Consider the following 19,002-nt stretch of genomic DNA (forward strand, 5'->3'; position numbering starts at 1 on the left):
TTACAGAAAAAAAAAATTTATGTGAATTTTTGTATATATAAAAATAAAGTATAGATTAAGACTTGCAAGTAGCAAAATAGATATCGTGGTTAATGCGGTTAATTTATTAGATGCTGTCTTTTATTTAATAAAATATTTAATAAAATAAAATTTTTTTTACAAAGAAACAAATTATTTACAAATAATTTATAATGATAATTATCACCTTCCTTATCCGTTATGATGTCACACGGTGTGAATACGTTTAGCAACTGAGATGATGAACTCGATTACGATTTCGCGTTGCATTGTAACTTTTTACGGAGATGCTATCGAGATTTCCGGCGAGATCCGAATGGAGTTCTCCATGTTTTCTCGCTCCGACACGAAAATCGTTGCTCATTGCTGATTGCACCTACTCCCTTTCAATGGAGACATAGTCGATTATCAAATATCGCGCATTCACGTCCTAATCTTCCCACAAGGGCGCCCATAAAGGACAGATCGTATAAACTAATTCTCAAAAATTTTTTAAACACGAAATTGAACATTAAAATCGAGATTAAACATTTAAATTGAAGCCAGGAAATTAAATCAGAAGTTAAAAGTAAAAGAAATAAAAATTAAAAATTATAATAACATTAAAGAGACAGAGCATTAAAACGAGTAAAATCTTAATTTAAAGATTAAGAAATAATTATAGATAATTAAGGCTGCGTTTCGATTATTTACTGTCAGTGCTGAAAATAGAAGTATCCATATCCAAAAAAGCTAATTCGAATTTCTACCATTTTTTAAGTGTTATATTAAGGTAATTAAGCAATTAGACAATAACACCATATATTCATAAAAAATGAACAGTTAAAAATATTATATAAATATTGTAATATCTTATTACATATATATGTATATATATGAAATGTACATCTATACATAGAATGTATACAAAAGAGAAAGAAGTATCTTCCAAACTCGATTTTCGATCAAGACTTTACAGATGTCTTTCTACGGACGCCCTTGTGAAACCTCTCACCTTTTCGCGAGTCAGTGCAAGGTGTCGGATGAGAGGGAATAAAATCGAGAGAGGTAAAAATGAAAGAAGAGGAAAGGAAAAGAAAACATAAGAGATAAAAGAAATCGTGCATATTCAAGAGAAAAAGTGAAAATAGATTGCGTTTTTTCGCTGAATGGGAAAACTTACGAGGGGCCTGGCGCCCCAGTACCAGGATTTGACGCGTTGCGTTAGTCCACCGAGCAGGTGGGACCTCCAACCACCGAAACCTCCACCACCTCCTCCACTCTCCGAGCCCCTCTCCTCCTTGCTCTCGAGTTCGTCATCCTCCTCCAAATCGCGATTCCTCTCGCCGGCGCCCCGTCTCCCGTTACCGATCATCTCGGCGTCGCTACCCTCGCAACCCCCATCGCTCTCCTGCGTCGCGACGTCCGCGTATAACACAACCGGAAATACCTTATGTTAGCGCCCGTCCGCCCCTTATACTGCTAATTTATGCACGCGAATATTGCGGAGGACGGTGTGAATCAATATGATCGGTGCGATTACGTCGAATTAAGATAAGTGAGTGGGAGTGTGTGTGAGAAAGATTTATAGTACGTGTGTAGTTTAGAGATCGAAATTACCCTCATATAGAAGAAAAAAGTTGTCTTTGTCTTAATGTCTACAATGTCACTTATAGATTTTTAGGAGTAATCATTATTAATTAAATCTAATAAAATTACATTCTATCTTTTCATCTCTTTTTTTCTTCCCAAGTAGCAGAGTGACGTTAAAAGATATAGTGACGTCGTCTTTTAACGTCATTATGTCGAGTTTTCTTTGTTTATCAGCACAAAAATGTATTGATCGAAATAGATAGAAGGTTGGTCTGTTTCTCTTTCGAATCGCCCGTACGGTACCTTTGTAACTCTTTAATGAGATTAATTGTATCGTATACTCTTTGCCCGCCGAAATTACGTAGTTGAGTAATGAACTCAATCAAGCTCATCAAGGAAGTACAAAGGAACTACACTCTTGCCTCATATACGTATAGTTAGCTTTATTCACTTTACCCTTAGTTGTGCCTGACTGTTGAGCTAATTTCCTGTCTAAAAACCAATCTTTGCTGGTTTTCTCGTTTCCCTTATCTTCCTCGGGCAGCCACAGTAATTCTTCGCAAACGTAATAATTCTTCGCAATTTCTCACAACAATTTCCACAACGTTCTTTAATATCTCTATTATATTTGTGTATTTTATTCTTCTTATTGGTATGCCACACTGAAAGAAATTTAAATGACAACAAAATTTGATTTGCTGCGAGAGCAAACTTTTTGCTATTGTCAACAAAAGGTTTGCTACTATTGCTAAATTAATTAGCTCTCGCAGCAAACCAAGTGTTTGCTGTCACTATACTGACAAATAATTTACTAATACAGCAAAAAATTTCTCTCAGTGCATATAAGATGATATTTGCAATAAAGCACCTGCTCCTAGTTAACGAGATTTTCTTTGTCGCACTAAATAAAACAAGCTACTCACGTCGGCACACCGGTCTCTCGATAGAATCACGATCATGCGAGAAATACGATACTTAGAAAGTGCGATACAGCAACCGGACGGTCTCTTTGTAAAGCGATCGCGGGACCTACATGATCGACGCGCTCGCGTTTATGATCGTTTTGTGCGGGGACGCGTAACGGCGCGCAGGTGGGCCCGATTGTTGCCGTCTTAACTGGAGCACGTCCCCCTAGCTACGAAGGATCGCATGAAACCAGTTATATAAATTGTTCGAGGATCGTTTCATAGTGCGCCTTACACCCAGACTGTAATTTTCTCAAAAAGAACCACAGCTCTCTGGCAAAGATTGGGACAGGAAAGAAAGTAAGAACCTAAAATCTACCTGATTGTACCTCAGCAATTTTAGATATTGCAATTTAAAAATTTCGTATTATACAAATCTTATTTTTAATAATTATTTTAGTTTTTGTATTATATAAATAATTTTATGATACAAATATCATTTGTATCGCATAGGTCATTTTCTTTTTCACGAGAAAAAGAATTATATCAATCTTTTCGTATGCATAAAAAACATATGAAAAAAGAAAATCTTTGATCAGTGAAAGATCAATAATATATATTTAAAGTTAAGAGAGATGTGACTATACAATCAATTCCAGAGATAAGTCAATTAATAACTGCTTCTTGATCTTACGTCAGATTTAAATTGTTGCCTTTTATTTTGGCTATTAAAACGGTAGACACGAAACCATCAGCGTGGCGTGCAAAAGTAGTTCAGCATTTTGAGAATTAATATCTTAACCGTCGTTGAACCTTCGCCGACTTCAGCCGGCAACTTCGTTCTAAATTCAAATCGCGTATTTTCGTGGTCACCCAGTAACCTTAGAGTCAGCAGCAGGAAATAATAATCATCACCGGTTATTAATGGGACCACCGCGCCGGCCGCCGTCGCCGGAGAAAGTTTCGGGCGCGACGTTCCGTTATGTACGCGGAACGAGAATCACGTAGAACAAACGCCGTGTCTCGGGTGGGCCCCGAACTGGGGCTCCCGAGAAGGAAGACCGGTGTTTTACGATTTCACGATGTAGGTCAATTGTCGCGGCGTTCAATGATACCGCGGTCGATCGGAGTCGCCGAGAGGTTTCGTTCCTGGAAAAGTCGGAGTAGCCGAACAGGAACCGGTCGTTCCTGTTCTTCTTGTCTGGGAATCGCGGAACACGATATTCCTCTGTTAGTCGTGACATTTATCAAAGAAGCGCAACGTCGCAAGAAGCATTGTCGCTCGTCGTTTAATAGCGTCTTAATTTAGCGCACCGCTAACTAGTAAGAAACGTGTAATATAAGACGCTAATAAGATCGCAGCGTAAAATTGAAGCCGTCATTAAATTAATTTATTTCTTTTGTTTTTAATTTCTGCTGGCCTTGATTTAACGGACAAGATTTAGAATTTTCCGTTATAAATATAAACATTGTAAAGAATTACGAGAAAACGAAGAATAGAATAATCTTTTAAAATAACATTTCATGCGCTTAATGCAATTATCTTGGAAGCGAAAATTTTCGCGGGGGTGACGATAATCTGTACTTTCAAGATAATTGCATTAAAAATAAATTAAATCAGTCCTTTTATTACCTAAATGTCTACTGACCCTGATTTGACAGATGAGACTTGGGATTTGTCGATATAAATAAAATGTAGGATTATAAGAATATAAAACGTATAAATCTTATAAAGTAACACTTCATGCGCTTAATGCAATTATCTTGCAAGCAAATATTATCGGAGGTTGATCAGACTTGGGGAATTGATTTTTCGATATAAATAAAACATAGATAATTGAGAATCATTCATTAAAATAAATATTGTATTAAAATTTTCGAATCGCGCATCGGCCGCGCCTGACTCGCCGTCGCGCGTCGTCTGTAGATCCGACTGGCGAGCGAACTCATGGATCACGTCGATCTTCATGCGTAGGTGTCACTCACGAACTGGTTTGAAGAGTGGCGCAATACGTGCGGGGGTTCAACGAACTCCTAACGTTCGTATTATATTGTCGCGTTACAATTTTTCATATTAATGCATCGCATTGAATTCTATTCTCGAACGCCACGAACGCGTGACGTCCACTCAAATTAATTCCAAAGATCAAGACGCAGAGGATACGCGATCAGAAAATTGTCGTATCCTTGTAAACAGTTAGAATCCTGTATCAACATGTCACACTACATGTGTCTAGCCTTGTACTATTAATAGATTATACTTTCGCGTTGAATTCCAAAGATCAAAGCGTATCGTTATACGGAACCAGGGAATGCATGTAATTTCTGCCGCTTATTCGTAATTACTGCTGTTCACATTCCCGGCACACCCGGTATAAAACATTAAAAAAACGTCGCGTCACGCGATCCACCTCGTTATATCATCAGCCGCGATGCGCATGCATATCACGATGCACATTCTCTCGTATCGCCGCATCTTCCCTTCTCGCGCGCGCACAATGGACCCCCCGCTCCGGATTTTTTCCTCTTTTGAATCTCTCGCTCTCGTAATCGCGATCGAGGGAGATGATACGATCCGCAGCCGCCACAGGGTCGCTTCAATACGGCCCTGTTATCAGACTCTCGATAGCGCGGCGACGGAGAGCCCCGAAGAGAGTGTGCTGCACCTGGGAGGACTGCACATATGTAACCTGCATCCGCGATGCCAGAGCTCGCTAATCTGGCAACGTTGTGTAGGAGCCGGTCTTACGGGCGTAGCTGCGATTTTCGGGCCCGAAAGCGAAGTCTTCGGAGTCTCGCCAGTCTCTTCGAGATCGTTTATCCTCCGATCGTCGCGTCGCATCTTCGTAAGGAAGAAAAATGTCGTAACGCTCCAGACACCGTGACGCGCGGAAACTTTAACGGAATCGGAGCCTTCTCCGGGCTCCGGAAAGTGGTTGCTTTCAGTCGCCGTGTTCCGTTGTCGTACGTTCCTGATTTTCTCTCACCTGTTACCTGTCCCGTACCCTCTCCCCTTCCTCACTCACCTTCCATGTGATCTTCTGTTACTCGTCCGCTTCGCGCCGTAGTTTCTCCTGTGCTCTTTGGTTCCCTACTTTTATTTGTTGTTCTCATTCTCCCTCTCTCTTTCTTCCACCATCAGTTCCCTCCGCGTTTCTCTCTCCCTCCTTCTTTCTCTTTCTTCGGGGGCTGACTCACTCTCTCGATCAGGTAAACGTAAACCTGGCGCTGGCTGGCCGCCACTTCATGTCCGATTCCTGAATCAGTCGCGCAGGCACCAGCGAATCGAACGCTCCTCTCGATCGCGTTGCTCTCTCCTCGACAGTCACGATCCTTATCGCCGATCCTGCAGTAGTTCAGAAACTACGAGAAGATCTTTGTGGACCTTGATCATTCGGAGCACTCTGTTAGCCACTCAACAGGTATTTACCAGAGTCAGACTTTAGAAAGTTCGGTCTTTTATCGCGAGCTCTTACTTGCTCGAAAATATTTCAATATTTAAACAAGCGACGTCTAAATATTTCTAAACCCTCTAAATATTTACTTCACGGTTTCCGAACATTTCTTTCTCATGTCCACGTGTCGATGTTTCAAACTTTCTCGAAGTTACTAACCTTTTTTTTATAAATATTTATTAAACGAATATTTATATTTATCGATAGCTTCGCGATCATTTTGCTGCACGTTTTGCTACGGAGATTTTGTATTTTGCAAATCTTTTTCTCATAACGAGATCACGTTATACGACACGTTACGGAACACGACATGTAAAATATTCCACGTACAGGGAAGTGTGTGGGCTAAACGATTGACATTCCTTACGTTACATATGCGATGATGTAAATCGCAGTTCCGCCTTTGCTGACTTTACTCGGCCTTCGAAATCGCGAACGAACCGTTGTCAACCGCGCGGATTTTTTTCCGGGGGCGAAACGTGGCTCGCTTGCGGTAAAGTGCGACGTGTTTAAGTAATACATTTCGAGAAGTGGGACGAGTATACGGTGATAATTGTCAAGCTATAAGAACCGGGCAAGTCAAGTTTTTTTTTCGGTAGATTGGTTGATTTACTACTTAGTGCTTGGCGAAGCACTGTCCCGTCGAGTGAAACAAGATTAACTGGCACATCCTGGTAATCTGTAAAATAAGAGGAACGACGTGGATCCACACCGGTTTTAATCTTGCAAACAAAGCTGGAAGAGAGGAGAATCGAAATCTGATTTCTTGGAAACACACGCGATTTCATCTCTTACTTTTTAGAAAGAAAATTAAATAATTTGATAATTCTTCAGTATTCAGCTAATTAAAGAGAAACTTAATTATCAGACTTTATTCCACGCACAGTTATATCTAAAAGTTTTATTAGGTTGGATATTTAATTGTTTAAACTATTATGTCGGAAGTATTGGGACGTATCGTCTAAAACTTATGCGGTATTCTCTTTTCTTGTTATTAATATCTACTAATTTGAAAATTGTCGAACTTGCCTGGTTGTCATTGTATTCAGTAATTACAGTATTAGAAATTTCGAACAATATCGAAAATGGTTCGCGTTTCGCGTGATTACGCCGCCCTGATTAGGAAACCGCGTCACGCTTGATAAAATCTAACTGTGGCGAGATCATTAAGCAGCGAGAAGGCGTATTGATAATAATCCCGCGCGAAACTCCGCATGTACAACGCGGATACATACATGTGCATAAACTCGGTGGCTAGTAGTCGATAATAAAGTCGACCACATGAAACTTGGATTCCGCATATATCTGAGAAATATGCATACATTTTATGTATTTCTGACCGTGATCTCAGAATAGAAATCCTGGAAATTCTAAAAAAAGCCCGAACGCAAAAATAGGTTCTAAAAAGTCGAGATATATGAATCCTTTAGAATTAAAATTTTCGAGCTCTGTTTCTCAATACGCGATGTTAGCATTTCTGAAGATGAAAATGTAAATCTTTTATCTGTCAGTTGGCAAAAATTATATAACAACCGGAAATAAATATCGGAGTACGATGCATGTATATTTGAAAAATATTCGCCACACGTTTATTCGCTCCATTCTCGATTTCTTCGCGGAATCACGATGTGTTTCTCTCCACCCTCTGTTCATTCTCGATCCGACCGGGCGTAAACAAGATCATAAAATCCCAGTAGATCGCGTTATTCTCCTTACTTTACTTTAAGGCTCGTGTGCACCTTCTTGATCCCCGTAGACACTCGACGTCGTAAAATTTTCGATTTCGGATATCTGTATGTATTATTATTCGTTTTTCAAGAAATTGGAAGCTTGTTGACAAAGGATATATGCCTCTCCATTGTATCTTTTTTCTTTTTTCTTGGTAGAATTTTATTAGTTATTTTCTATTATCGTTTCTTTTATGGAATCTTCAAATGTTATGTAAATATGAGAATATACGGATTGTAGATTTTATTAATTATAGTATCTATATATACAATATTTTAAAATATAAAGATCAAAAAGATATTTTTAAAAGATTTACAAACGTCGAACTCTATTTTAAAATCCACGAATGGTAGAATACCTTTAAATCTTAAAATCCGGCGATTATAAAAAACTTAACATTCATAAATTCCACTCGCAAACTCTCATTCACTCTGAAATCTTCAAGACTCACACATAGCTTTACATCCATCGACTTCAAAGTTTTCAGCTCTTTTCTTTTATTTTATCTTTGCTTAGTTCAATTTTAATAAATGTAGGCTTCTGATTTAGTAACCTACATTTATTAAAATTGAATGCACTCATTGAATGCTTCGCTCACTGAATGCTGATCACGACTACGAATGCACGTCACTGCTTTCTTTTCAGAAAAAAGAACTATCCTATTCTTTCTCACTTTGATATTTTTTATATAGCTGTAAGAAACTCGGGGGCTCTCTCTTCTAATCGCTCCGCTAAAGTGCGTGCACGTGTAACATTAAATGCTGCTAGTTTCATAAATCTGTCACTGCTTTCTTTCTAGAAAGAATTATGGTGTCCTCTTTCTCAATTCTTTAACTCAATTCCAACAAACTCCTCAGGCTCTTTCATTTAATCGACTCGTCTAATGACTCTAATCAGTACAAAACGTGCACGTCACCGCTTTCTTCAGAGAAAAGAACGCGTGCAATCCCAAAATCCAGAATTCACGAATTCTACAAGCTGCAGCATCAGAGATTCTAGAATTTCGCTTTAATTAAGCTGTACAATACTGTACTCCTACACATAAAATTCCGCAACTCTCAGGTCTCTCTCACGTCACGCTTTGACGCTTCATTTCAGTTCTAAACAAAGTTCAGGCTGTAATCGCTAACTCACTAACCGTTCTAAACGGCGCGTCACTGCTTTCTTCCCAGACAAGGGAGCCATGGAGTCGTGGCTGAGCGACGTTCAACGCGTGCGGATCCCGCGGCCCAAGTTTGGCAGCGGCAATTCCGTGCGGCGGTCGAACTCGTCCGTGCAGCATTCGGCGCGCCCGGAGATGCACACCCATCGGCAGGGTCAGGACGTGGCCAAGGCCACCGAGGAGCTACGCCAGGCGCTCCAAGATAAGCTCTGACCGACTCCACGGCCGTTATAGGGTTCCGGCGAGGGCGCGGAAACTTACTTCACGTACCTTCCTCGCCATCCTCGTGCCTGCCTACATCACGAAGAGGACCCTGCCCGACGACGGGCGATCTCGAATCGTCGTTGAATTTTCTATCGTTGCAATGAGCGTTTTCTTAAGTTTTCTCCGTGGAATTTTAAAAGAGTTTTCTGTTGTATACTTTGACGATATTTATCAGTTGAATAATATTTGTTTGAAATGCTTGTGAAAGCGATCTTTAGATATTGAACATTATTTTGATTTGCAAATTAGAATAAGTTAAATTTAAGAGTTAAGCCAATTAGGATAAAACTGCGCTAAATCTATAGATTAAAATAATTTTACTTATCTTTCATGACATTTTTTAATTAGCTTAAAAATAATTTTGCTAGTTTACAAAATTAGATGACTTTATAGATAAATTCTTACTTTGAATTAAATTAATTAAGGTAAAATTGCGCTAAATTTGGATTAAAACATTTTTACTTATCTTTTATAACATTTTTTAATTCTCTTTAAAATGATTTTGATAGTTTACAAAATTAGATTACTTTAAAGATAAATTCTTGCTTTGAATACCTTAAATTTGGATTAAGATACCTCTTATGAAATTCTATAATTCTTTGATAATTAATTTAATACTTCAATTTAATATTTAATAATTATAGAATGCAATTAAAATTTTCTCAAAGAAAGAAAGTAGTAAAAGTCCGATGTAGACTTAAGAAAACGTTCGATGAAACAACGGAAATCGGATTGGATAGTTCGATCGTTGTTCCGTCGTCGAGCGGGGCTCTACAAAAGGATCTGCCACGGAGATACTATCACTTCGCATATCTCTGGCGAGTTGGTCGGTCATGCGGAAGAGTGAGTTCGGAACGGGCGGCAGTCGTCGAGTGCGAAGATCGGGACGAGGATACAACGTCGGCAACGCGGCTCGAAGAAGCGGAACCGTTCTCCTCGTTCCTCCCTACGCTTCCGATCGATCGCAATCGTCGGGTGCAATTAGTCGAGAGGCGATTTGGCACGGCGCGGTGTCCCCGCCGGGTGTGACTTATGACGAGGATCTACGGAAGGAGTGTTCACGAACGGAATTCACGAGGCCCTAAGAGCCTCGTGGCGTTAAGGACGAAGTAATTATCACGCGGCTTTCGACTGCCCTCGCAGACGAATCTCAACGCTGAATCCGCAGCGGCATGCGTCGTTGAAAAGCAAGGTCGATTTCGACCGTGCGTTTTTAATTAGCTTGTAATTAATGTAAGCAATCTTGTACGCAGTGATGCAAAGTATTCCTATTAAGAAAGCATAATCTTAAATATATTCTGTCATTAGGTATAAGTAATCATTGAGACGAGAGTCTTGCTTAATCATATTTTCATATGGTTTAATCGGGCAGCGCGTCATCTTATTTATAATAAATTATTATTATATCACGTTATTATCAATTTGTATTGTATCATCTCGATATCTGTCATTGGTTACATGTAACATATATAAGAAGGTATCATCTATAATTCTTTATCAGGTGAATAAAATAAAGACGAGTCTCGAAAGAGAGCGAGAGTGCTAGTGAATCAACGGATCCTCATTAATACAGTAATTGAATTAGATAAGTCAGATTAACCCTAATCCCTCTAACGTTTTTTCCGCCATTTAATCAATGAGATTTTGATTGTTTGCCGCTCCGAGAGTAAATGAGCTAGGGCTCTGAAATTTCTACCCGATGTTCTCTACTATAACAACTTTTTTTATGGGTGGAGGGGATTATTCCACGGCCGTTGATTTTCCGGAACAAACGACTAGAACAAACGTCGTTAGAAACGCGTGGGACACGAAAGTGCACGATTGGAGGGATTAGGGTTAAATGTCCTCTCCTGCTTTTAATAGTGCCAATAACTGGCTTTCCGCGCCACAGAAAGAAATATATTCTTGTAATCGATATGTAAGTCGCTTTTAGGCCACCTTAGGCGAGTGACTAATAGCAGAACTTCATTAATGGAAACGAGCGGCCTTAATTAGTCAATTCTAATGAGACGGCGCCTTCTGCTCTTCTCCCTTCCTCTCGTCCCATTTTGTGAACGACCGCGATTTCTAAGTAAATCACGTAATGCGCAGTTGCATCGGATGGCCGAAGAGCTTCCAAGCGAAGTTTCGGCAATGAAAATTGCGGTTGAGGTGTATGTATTTGACAGGACGACGAAAATTTCTCAACGCCAGATAAATTATACGGAGGATTTGTCGTGTCGAATTATCGTGTAAATTTGCATTACGGATTAATTATAGATTTGGAGTCAGACTTATTAATTTATTTAACGTTACATTAATTTAATAAATTAATGAAGGGATTTACATCGGAGTAAAATTTAATACAGTGAAAGCGACGTATTCGCGAATTCCTCTTTGTGCAATGTATTCTAATCATGGTTGAACAATTCCAGTGTTTACATTCTGACCATTCCCATTTAACGTTAACGTTAAATGTAACATTCGCATATCATGTGAAATAATAATCTAATTAAGATTTCGTGTAATTAGAATTTAGAATGTCGAGATAGATCGGCGTAAAATATGATGAAAAATGTGTTTTCGCAGTAAAAAATCACGTCGCTTTCAGTTTTTAATATCGCTATCTAAAATCACAATCTAAATGAGATATTGCATACTCAGAATATCGAGTGGCCGTATCGGCGTAAAATACGGTGAAAAAATGTGTTTTTTTCGCAGCAAGAAGTCACTCACTTTCAGTTTTTTTAATTTCTCTACTCTAAAATCATAATCTTATTGAGATACTGCATAATTAGAATTTAGAATATCAAGTAGCCATGTCGGCATAAAACACGGTGAAAGTCACGTCGCTTTCAATTTTTAATTTCTCTACCTTAAAATCATAGTATTTTTTAAGCCAATACTTGGCAAAACTTCTGGACCCGCTGCTCTCCTCTCGAGTGGCAAATTGCGCTCGTGCGCTCGCGCGCGCGTGAGCAGGCGGATAGGCTCGTTTTAATCCGCCGTTATTACGGGAACAATCTGCAAGGGATTTTCGAGTAGAACGACTATCGCGATATCGATCGCGACGAGGGATATGAACAGCGAGCGAGACGAACGGCGAGACCGTGAAACGCGCGGCTCCTACGTTCCTTTTACTGCTGTTTGCTCCCCCGTCCGCTTATCGAGAATCCCTCATTGAGTTCTACTCGTTCTTCCCGCAATAAGACGAGCACGGGTGCATTATGAGGGAAAAGAAAGACGGAAAGCGACAATCAAACTGCGTCGAGATCGACCGAGGAATATACGGGGTGTCCTATGTCCTATCTATCCGATCTCTATAAATTCTCGAATTCAAAATTGATATTTTTTTTTCACCGAACAACAGAATTTCCGATAAATTATAGGAATTATTTTAAAAATTATAAACAAATTATATTACATAAGAGGATTAACTCGTAGTTTAATTTCGTTTTCGTTCGTCATACTCTAATAAATTAGAGATTGAAAAACTTGGAGATTTTTGTTACCGAAGAGCATCTGACGTTGTCAAAAGAAATTTCTCTTTTTTTTATCGTTTCTACTAAGGAATGATTTATTCTACTTAATAATTTTATATTCTTGTGATCTAATAATTCACGGATAAATTGTAGTTTACTATGTCAGGAACACCCTGTATATTAAACTACATCGTAATTAACTCCGTGATGCGATTTTTCGACGGAGTTCCCGATAACGATTTATAATTTCCCACCGGCACGTTGATTAACCCTTTGAGGCCGTTTTTGCTCACAGTTGCTCGTTCTATCCCGAGAGATCTTTAAGTTCCTCCTCGAAAGCCGCATTTCATCGAATGCTGTCTCGATATGACGGCTGCTTCTTATGAAACTTCGCAGTCCAACACTGAAGCTATTTACACAAATTGTACATGTGTATAAATATGAATAGATTTTTATATATTTGTCGATTAATGGATTTATCGCAATTGATTGCAAACTCCAAAACTAAAAAAATTCTCGGACAAGCCATTAATTGTTGGAGTCTTATAATAAGGCAATTATATAATTTACTAAAATTATATATTGTCCTCACAGTAATGATTGGACCGCGTTCGGATAAATATAGACATATATCGGCAAATATGAATTCTGAGGATGACGTCTCCGCGTGCAATTGGATAACGACCTCGTACAAGGCATTACAGCTCGTCGCTATTATCTTAATTATATCGAGTCGACCTTGGCATTGGCTCCCGATATTCTTTTCGAACGCGGTCGCGATCCCATACTGCAACGTATTCTCTCGATTATCTCAATTGCACATCACCTCTGCTCTCGCGTGTGGAGCGCTAGCACTTTTTTCTCCTTCTGCCTGCACGACGGTATATAAAGTATAAAGTCGAGAATCGCGGAGGCTAATGAGGAGATAAATTTCCGAGGGTATTTTTTTTTCTCGTGTACATGAAAGGGAAGTAGATTGCGCGAATCAATCTTCTAAACAAGTATTTAGTTATCATCCGATCTAAAATAAGAACAAAACTTGTTTATATATTATTGATATTGAATAACTCGATAAAATAAAATTTGTATTAATAATATTCTCCTTATTTTATTTATATGTGCTGAGGATGATGGTAAGAAGTACGAAGTCATTCCGATTCTCAAAATAATCCAAGCTTAATAAGTAAAATCAGTTAACGAGATTGAACTTACCATGATACATTGTTTAAAATTGATGTTGATATTAAGAATCGTTAAATCTACAAAAGCTGTTGGATCGTGAAGTTCTTCGAACATCTCGAGAAGGGAATTCCGATAATTGTTATTTCCTTCCTATCGCGGCTCTATTCGAGAGTTTCTGACTGTTTCAAGCAGAGCAAATGTATAGTTATGATGTCTCCCATAAAATCGCGGTTTCCTCATCATCCCGTTCTACGCACCTGCCCTCGAGAAGGCAATCTGGACGTTTTTTTTTATCCGCCGTCGGACGTTGGCGTAATAGTCGGTAGAAGTCGTTATTCTCTCAGGGAGAACGAAACGATCGTAGGCACTTTTCAGGCAAAACTATCTCACGTCAGTAACGTCGATAACACTGTGGCTGCCCGAGCTGCTCTTCCGTTCGTTTCGTACCAGCACCTGCTCGCATACCTCCATCATCTATCGCGTTCTTGTACCTGAGCGATCTCATTGTACCGTCCCGTCGCGAATTCGCTATAATTCTGTAGAGATCTTCTCCATTCCCCTCCCGGTTGCATGTCATCGTTGAGAACAACGCGCTGAGATCCAATGAATCTCGGCCTTCGTAAGACGCGCCGAGCTTTTCGTGAAATTCTTTGCATTCCTCGAGGAGTATTTAAGTATAACGACCTTCTTAAGACTTCAAAGAGTTACTCGCAAATACTAAGAGAAAAGACAAAGCGATAATATTTAACGTTCACTTTTAAAGGGTAACGTTTAAGAGCTAAACTTCCGGAACTTTTTTCATTTCATAGAATTTCCGAAAGATAATATATGGTTTTATTTCCGTTTCTTCTCTCGGTTCTATCTTTTATGTAGAATTTCCTGGACAACGTTGATATCGTGGACGAATATCGGATATCTCATCTGATGCATTTATTCCGCGTTAAAAACCGCGCTTATTTATTTATTCCTGCCGTCGTAGAATGAAGTATAATTGAAATCGCCGAGACAAGATGTGAAAAAAAAACGCGAAACTTTCGCGCGACGAGCTTAAATTGTTGCCACATTTGTATGGATTACTACAATGGTCTATAACGACTATTAAGTGCTCTTCACACTACGTATCGCGGACGCGGATCGGATTGAGATTGCGGATCGCGGATCGTAATCTAGCCAATCATGGACGAGCAGCTCATCTGTGATTGGCTGATATCCGATCCGCGATCCGTAATCCCAATCCGATCCGCGTCCGCGATACGTAGTGTGACACGGGCATTATATGGCTATACGCGATTAAATGGATTGGTAAATCTACCACTTTGAACCTACGCCTATAATAACATTACGTCGATATCGGGGCGCGATCATGCGACTGTCTCTCGGGGGGTTCATCGCGCAAAGTTCGCAGCGCGATGCTGCATCAGTTAACGCAAAGCAAGCGCAAAACACGAATTATATTGACCTTTATAAAATCTCCACTTAAATAGATTGTTTGAACAAAAATAGGACTCGAGAAGTGTAAACACTGAAAAAGCGATCTATAAATAAGAATAAATTGACAGGGAGGAAACAAATACGTGAGAAAATTTATTATCGCAATCGATATCACTTATTACTATTATATTGTTCTCTTTCTCTGTTGCGATTACAATGAATATTTAATTTTTATAACTTGTCGAATAACAACGCATTTGTAAAGATCGATAGATTCCTCTCGGGGACGCGTTGCGTATTTACGAGCGATGCGAATTACTGCGATAATCCGGCGTCACCCCATCTCGTTGCCGCAAATGTGCACTCACGGCAATGAGGTATCATTATCCGGTTAATATCGCGATTACGTTTACATACAAGAGATTATGCGAGTCATAGAACGTGTTGGCGCGGAGCGCAAAAATGATTTAGAAGATAGGCTTTATTACGCTCATGTTTGCGGTTTCGATTTTCGATGATTGTACGTTGCTAGATAACGAAAGGCGCAATTGTGCAAACATGAATGTGATATATGTGTAGAGAATATCACGCAATATCCTTTAGCGATAAATTTTTAATTTATAAATTTATAAAGTCGACTTTCGAATCTTTTTCATAGAAAGGATTTTGTTAGATGCACTTTTTTTTATTCTAAAAATTCGCTCTGATGGAGTGACGCAGTATATATGTTGCGCGCAAATAACTGTACGCGAGTAACCGGCATGCACAAATTAAACGCTGAAATTAACGCGCGACGTTGCACGAGCGCGTTATGTGCGAATTTAAATGAGGCCACGCCTGGCAAAAATACGATTTCGCACGTACTTCCGTTTAACTACTCGTTTGCAAGGATTAGAGAAATAAAACGGTAGCTATTACAAATCAAGTAAGGAAAAAATAATACAATATAGATCTGATATGAATATAAATCAATACACTGAGAAAAAAAGCTGTTGTTTCAATTAAAGTGCTATCACGGGGTGCCAAAAACATAAATAGTTTATTCAATTGTATTATTATTAAACTTAATATCTGGATTATTAAATCAGTAATTAAATTATTAGTTTAATAATCCAGATATTGAGTCTAATAATAATCAATAATTAAATTATTGGTTTAATAATCCAGATATTGGGTCTAACAATAATACAATTGAATAAACTACTTATGTTTTTGGCACCCCGTGATAGCATTTTAATTGAAGCAACAGCTTTTTTTCTCAGTGTAGAATTATTAAAATTATAATATTTAATAATAATTAATTTAGTACTAAATTAGAACATAAATAATAAGTAATAAATGAGGAATGATATAAATTATTAATAGATCGACCTTTATACACAATAATATCTTATACATATCAACTGAATGTTCTTGTAAAAAAAATGTGTGTATAATTAAATGGAATATTATGTGTTTAAAATCCAGTCAGATTTTTTGAGTCGACATTTTTTAATGCACAATGTAACAACGCCGCACGATGTAACATTTTAGTGGGATTTGCATAAAGTAAGGGGCGTTTAAGATTTACCTGTTGCCTGCAACACGCGATACTTGACTCTACCTGTTCTGTAAACACCAATCTACGTTTGTGTAATTATTCCTGTAACGGGATCAACTTGCAACGTGCATTAATTATGTCGGACGCAAATTACCGTGAGGCGAAATTTGAATTACTAAAAATTTCCCCGAGAGACTGTCACACTATCGCTTATCTAATTCTATAAGAGGATCGCCTATCCTAGAATGATATGATGCGCTTTAAAAGGTATCTATAATTCGTCTTCCTTGTCCTATTCTACGATAAAGCTATTACAGTAAATCTATCTTCAAATAAAAAATTTCATTAAAAATCCGATCGCCTTGTAAAACAATAGTAATACTCCAATATCTTGTCAAATTCTCAATCTAAATATCAAATAACAAACATACAAAAGTTTACATTTGAAGAATGCGTAAAACAATTTTATTTTGTTACGTGAGAACAACAATAACATATTATCAAAAACTGAAATATTTTGATAAATTTTTAAATTTAAAAATGCAATTTTAATATATAATATAAATTAAAGAGTTAGAATCTGCGTGTACTCGACTAAAATCTCTCAATCTTGAAGTAATATCTTCTTCGTCGAACTCACGTATCGGTATATTATCGCGTTTCACTTTGTAGTAAAAATCATTTTATTTAAATCTACCTACATCAAAGGAATTGCGCTGCACGTCAGCGGATTCTTTCACTTTCAAATGCGATCAGAGTTTTTCAATGGCATTGAAGAGAATATATAGAGGGTGGTCTCAAAGTGCCATGTCCGATGATCAAATTTGTGCTGGTCGACTCACCAAATTGTCTGGGTGCAGATGATGGCCGTAATCCCTGGGGTTACCTCGCGAGCCGCCTGGCGAACTGTGTCTGCGACCCCGTCCGTTCTCGATCTCGTCATCGTAATCCTGGAAAAAAGGACATAACCGTGTCTCATCCCGATTGATCGCGAGAAAGCTTTCAATTTCAATATTTTTTTTTTTTTTTTTTTTTTTTTACGACGATATCGATGACACAAATTTTCAGCGGGGATAAAAAATCGCAATATCCGGCTTTAGCGGCTTTCTTGGGTGTATCCCTTCGAACCCTTTCACCCATACGGTGTTCCTGTCGTAATTTTTCTCAGAAAAAACAGCGGTTTTTTGTTATGCTTAATAATTTGTACAAAAAACGTTAAAATTAAGATGAAGCTAGAATGTTTGGAAATTAAAATTCAAATTGAACCAAATTGCGAAGAGAGTTTGAGCTATCAGTGAGCTACATTATTTTCTAAAAAATCCACGCGACGTACAGTCTCCTAATTATTCCTATTCTTTAAACCGATTTCGGATCCGATGTTTAAAAAATAGGAACATCCGTTTTCGGATACTTAAGGGAATCCTATAGCGAAGGCCGAGCTTCCTCGATGTCGATAATGTCAACATTTCTAATTCTGTTTTCTATGTTATATATCTATATCTGTCCTTGTCTAACGAGAGACATTTCTGCACCATCTCTCGCTACACGCAATATTGCTTATCCTATCAACCTGCAATGTGCCTTTGCATTAATAAAGCTGCGTTAGTGAAAATCTTTTTTTCCAGGCTTTGAATCTTAGTTCTATTTGCACGATATTGTTCCTACATGTTGTCCCTAGTGCAATTGGGTATCATTTTGTATATATATATAAACTGCAGTATTTTTGTTTAAGCAAATATTGTCGTCAGGTAACAGCTGTATGTGCCCAAATTTTTAATTTTTTTTCGTTTCTGATATGAAATCGTGTGTCCTGCACTAGATTTTTGTGCGTACATTATTTCTGTACAAGAATTTTGCAATTCTGTAAAGTCAATTTAAAGATTTCTTTTAATTAAGAAATGTCGGTAACTACTGTCACTATAGGATCCCCTTAAAGAGTGGAATTCTCTATCTGATTTCGACTTCAGCGAGTCTAATCGAAAGGCTCGCTGCATCGCAAAGGATCACCGCGGCGCGACGGTTCGAAAAGGATACTCCCGCAGTACCTGATTGTCGCACTCGTCATCATTGGAGAGGGCGAGGTCGGAGGTCGTCACTTGGTGCTGCTGCGCCCTCCTGCAGCCCACTCTGCAATTGGCAAAATTTCCATTTCAGAACCACCCACCCCCGCACCGCGACCGCTCTTATCAAATCGCGCGCGCGCCTCGTCTTATTAGCCCTATCGGTGTCATCGGGACGATTCGTCGTCGGACGTAGGATCGTCCCGATCGGAAACAAAGGGGAG

The 19,002-nt window shown here is 38.7% G+C and overlaps 1 protein-coding gene across 12 annotated transcripts in view; it reads right to left on the bottom strand.

The window, feature by feature from the left end:
* Dysc (whirlin protein dyschronic) overlaps positions 1 to 19,002 on the bottom strand; it is an 81,746-nt gene that overhangs the window by 14,463 nt on the left and 48,281 nt on the right. For 8 of the 12 annotated variants that reach the window (XM_071794367.1, XM_071794373.1, XM_071794370.1 and 5 more), the window contains 3 exons: positions 18,764 to 18,845; positions 17,561 to 17,668; positions 1,181 to 1,408 (listed from right to left, as the gene is read on the bottom strand). In XM_071794367.1, coding sequence (XP_071650468.1) covers positions 1,181 to 1,408; positions 17,561 to 17,668; positions 18,764 to 18,845 — 418 coding nt within the window. Of the gene's footprint in view, positions 1 to 66; positions 402 to 1,180; positions 1,409 to 17,560; positions 17,669 to 18,763; positions 18,846 to 19,002 lie in introns of those variants that run through there. The other 4 variants (XM_071794377.1, XM_071794375.1, XM_071794374.1 and 1 more) reach the window with 4 other exon arrangements.

This window comes from Temnothorax longispinosus, chromosome 11 (genome assembly GCF_030848805.1).
Source record: "Temnothorax longispinosus isolate EJ_2023e chromosome 11, Tlon_JGU_v1, whole genome shotgun sequence".
In the NCBI taxonomy this organism is placed as follows: domain Eukaryota; kingdom Metazoa; phylum Arthropoda; class Insecta; order Hymenoptera; family Formicidae; genus Temnothorax; species Temnothorax longispinosus.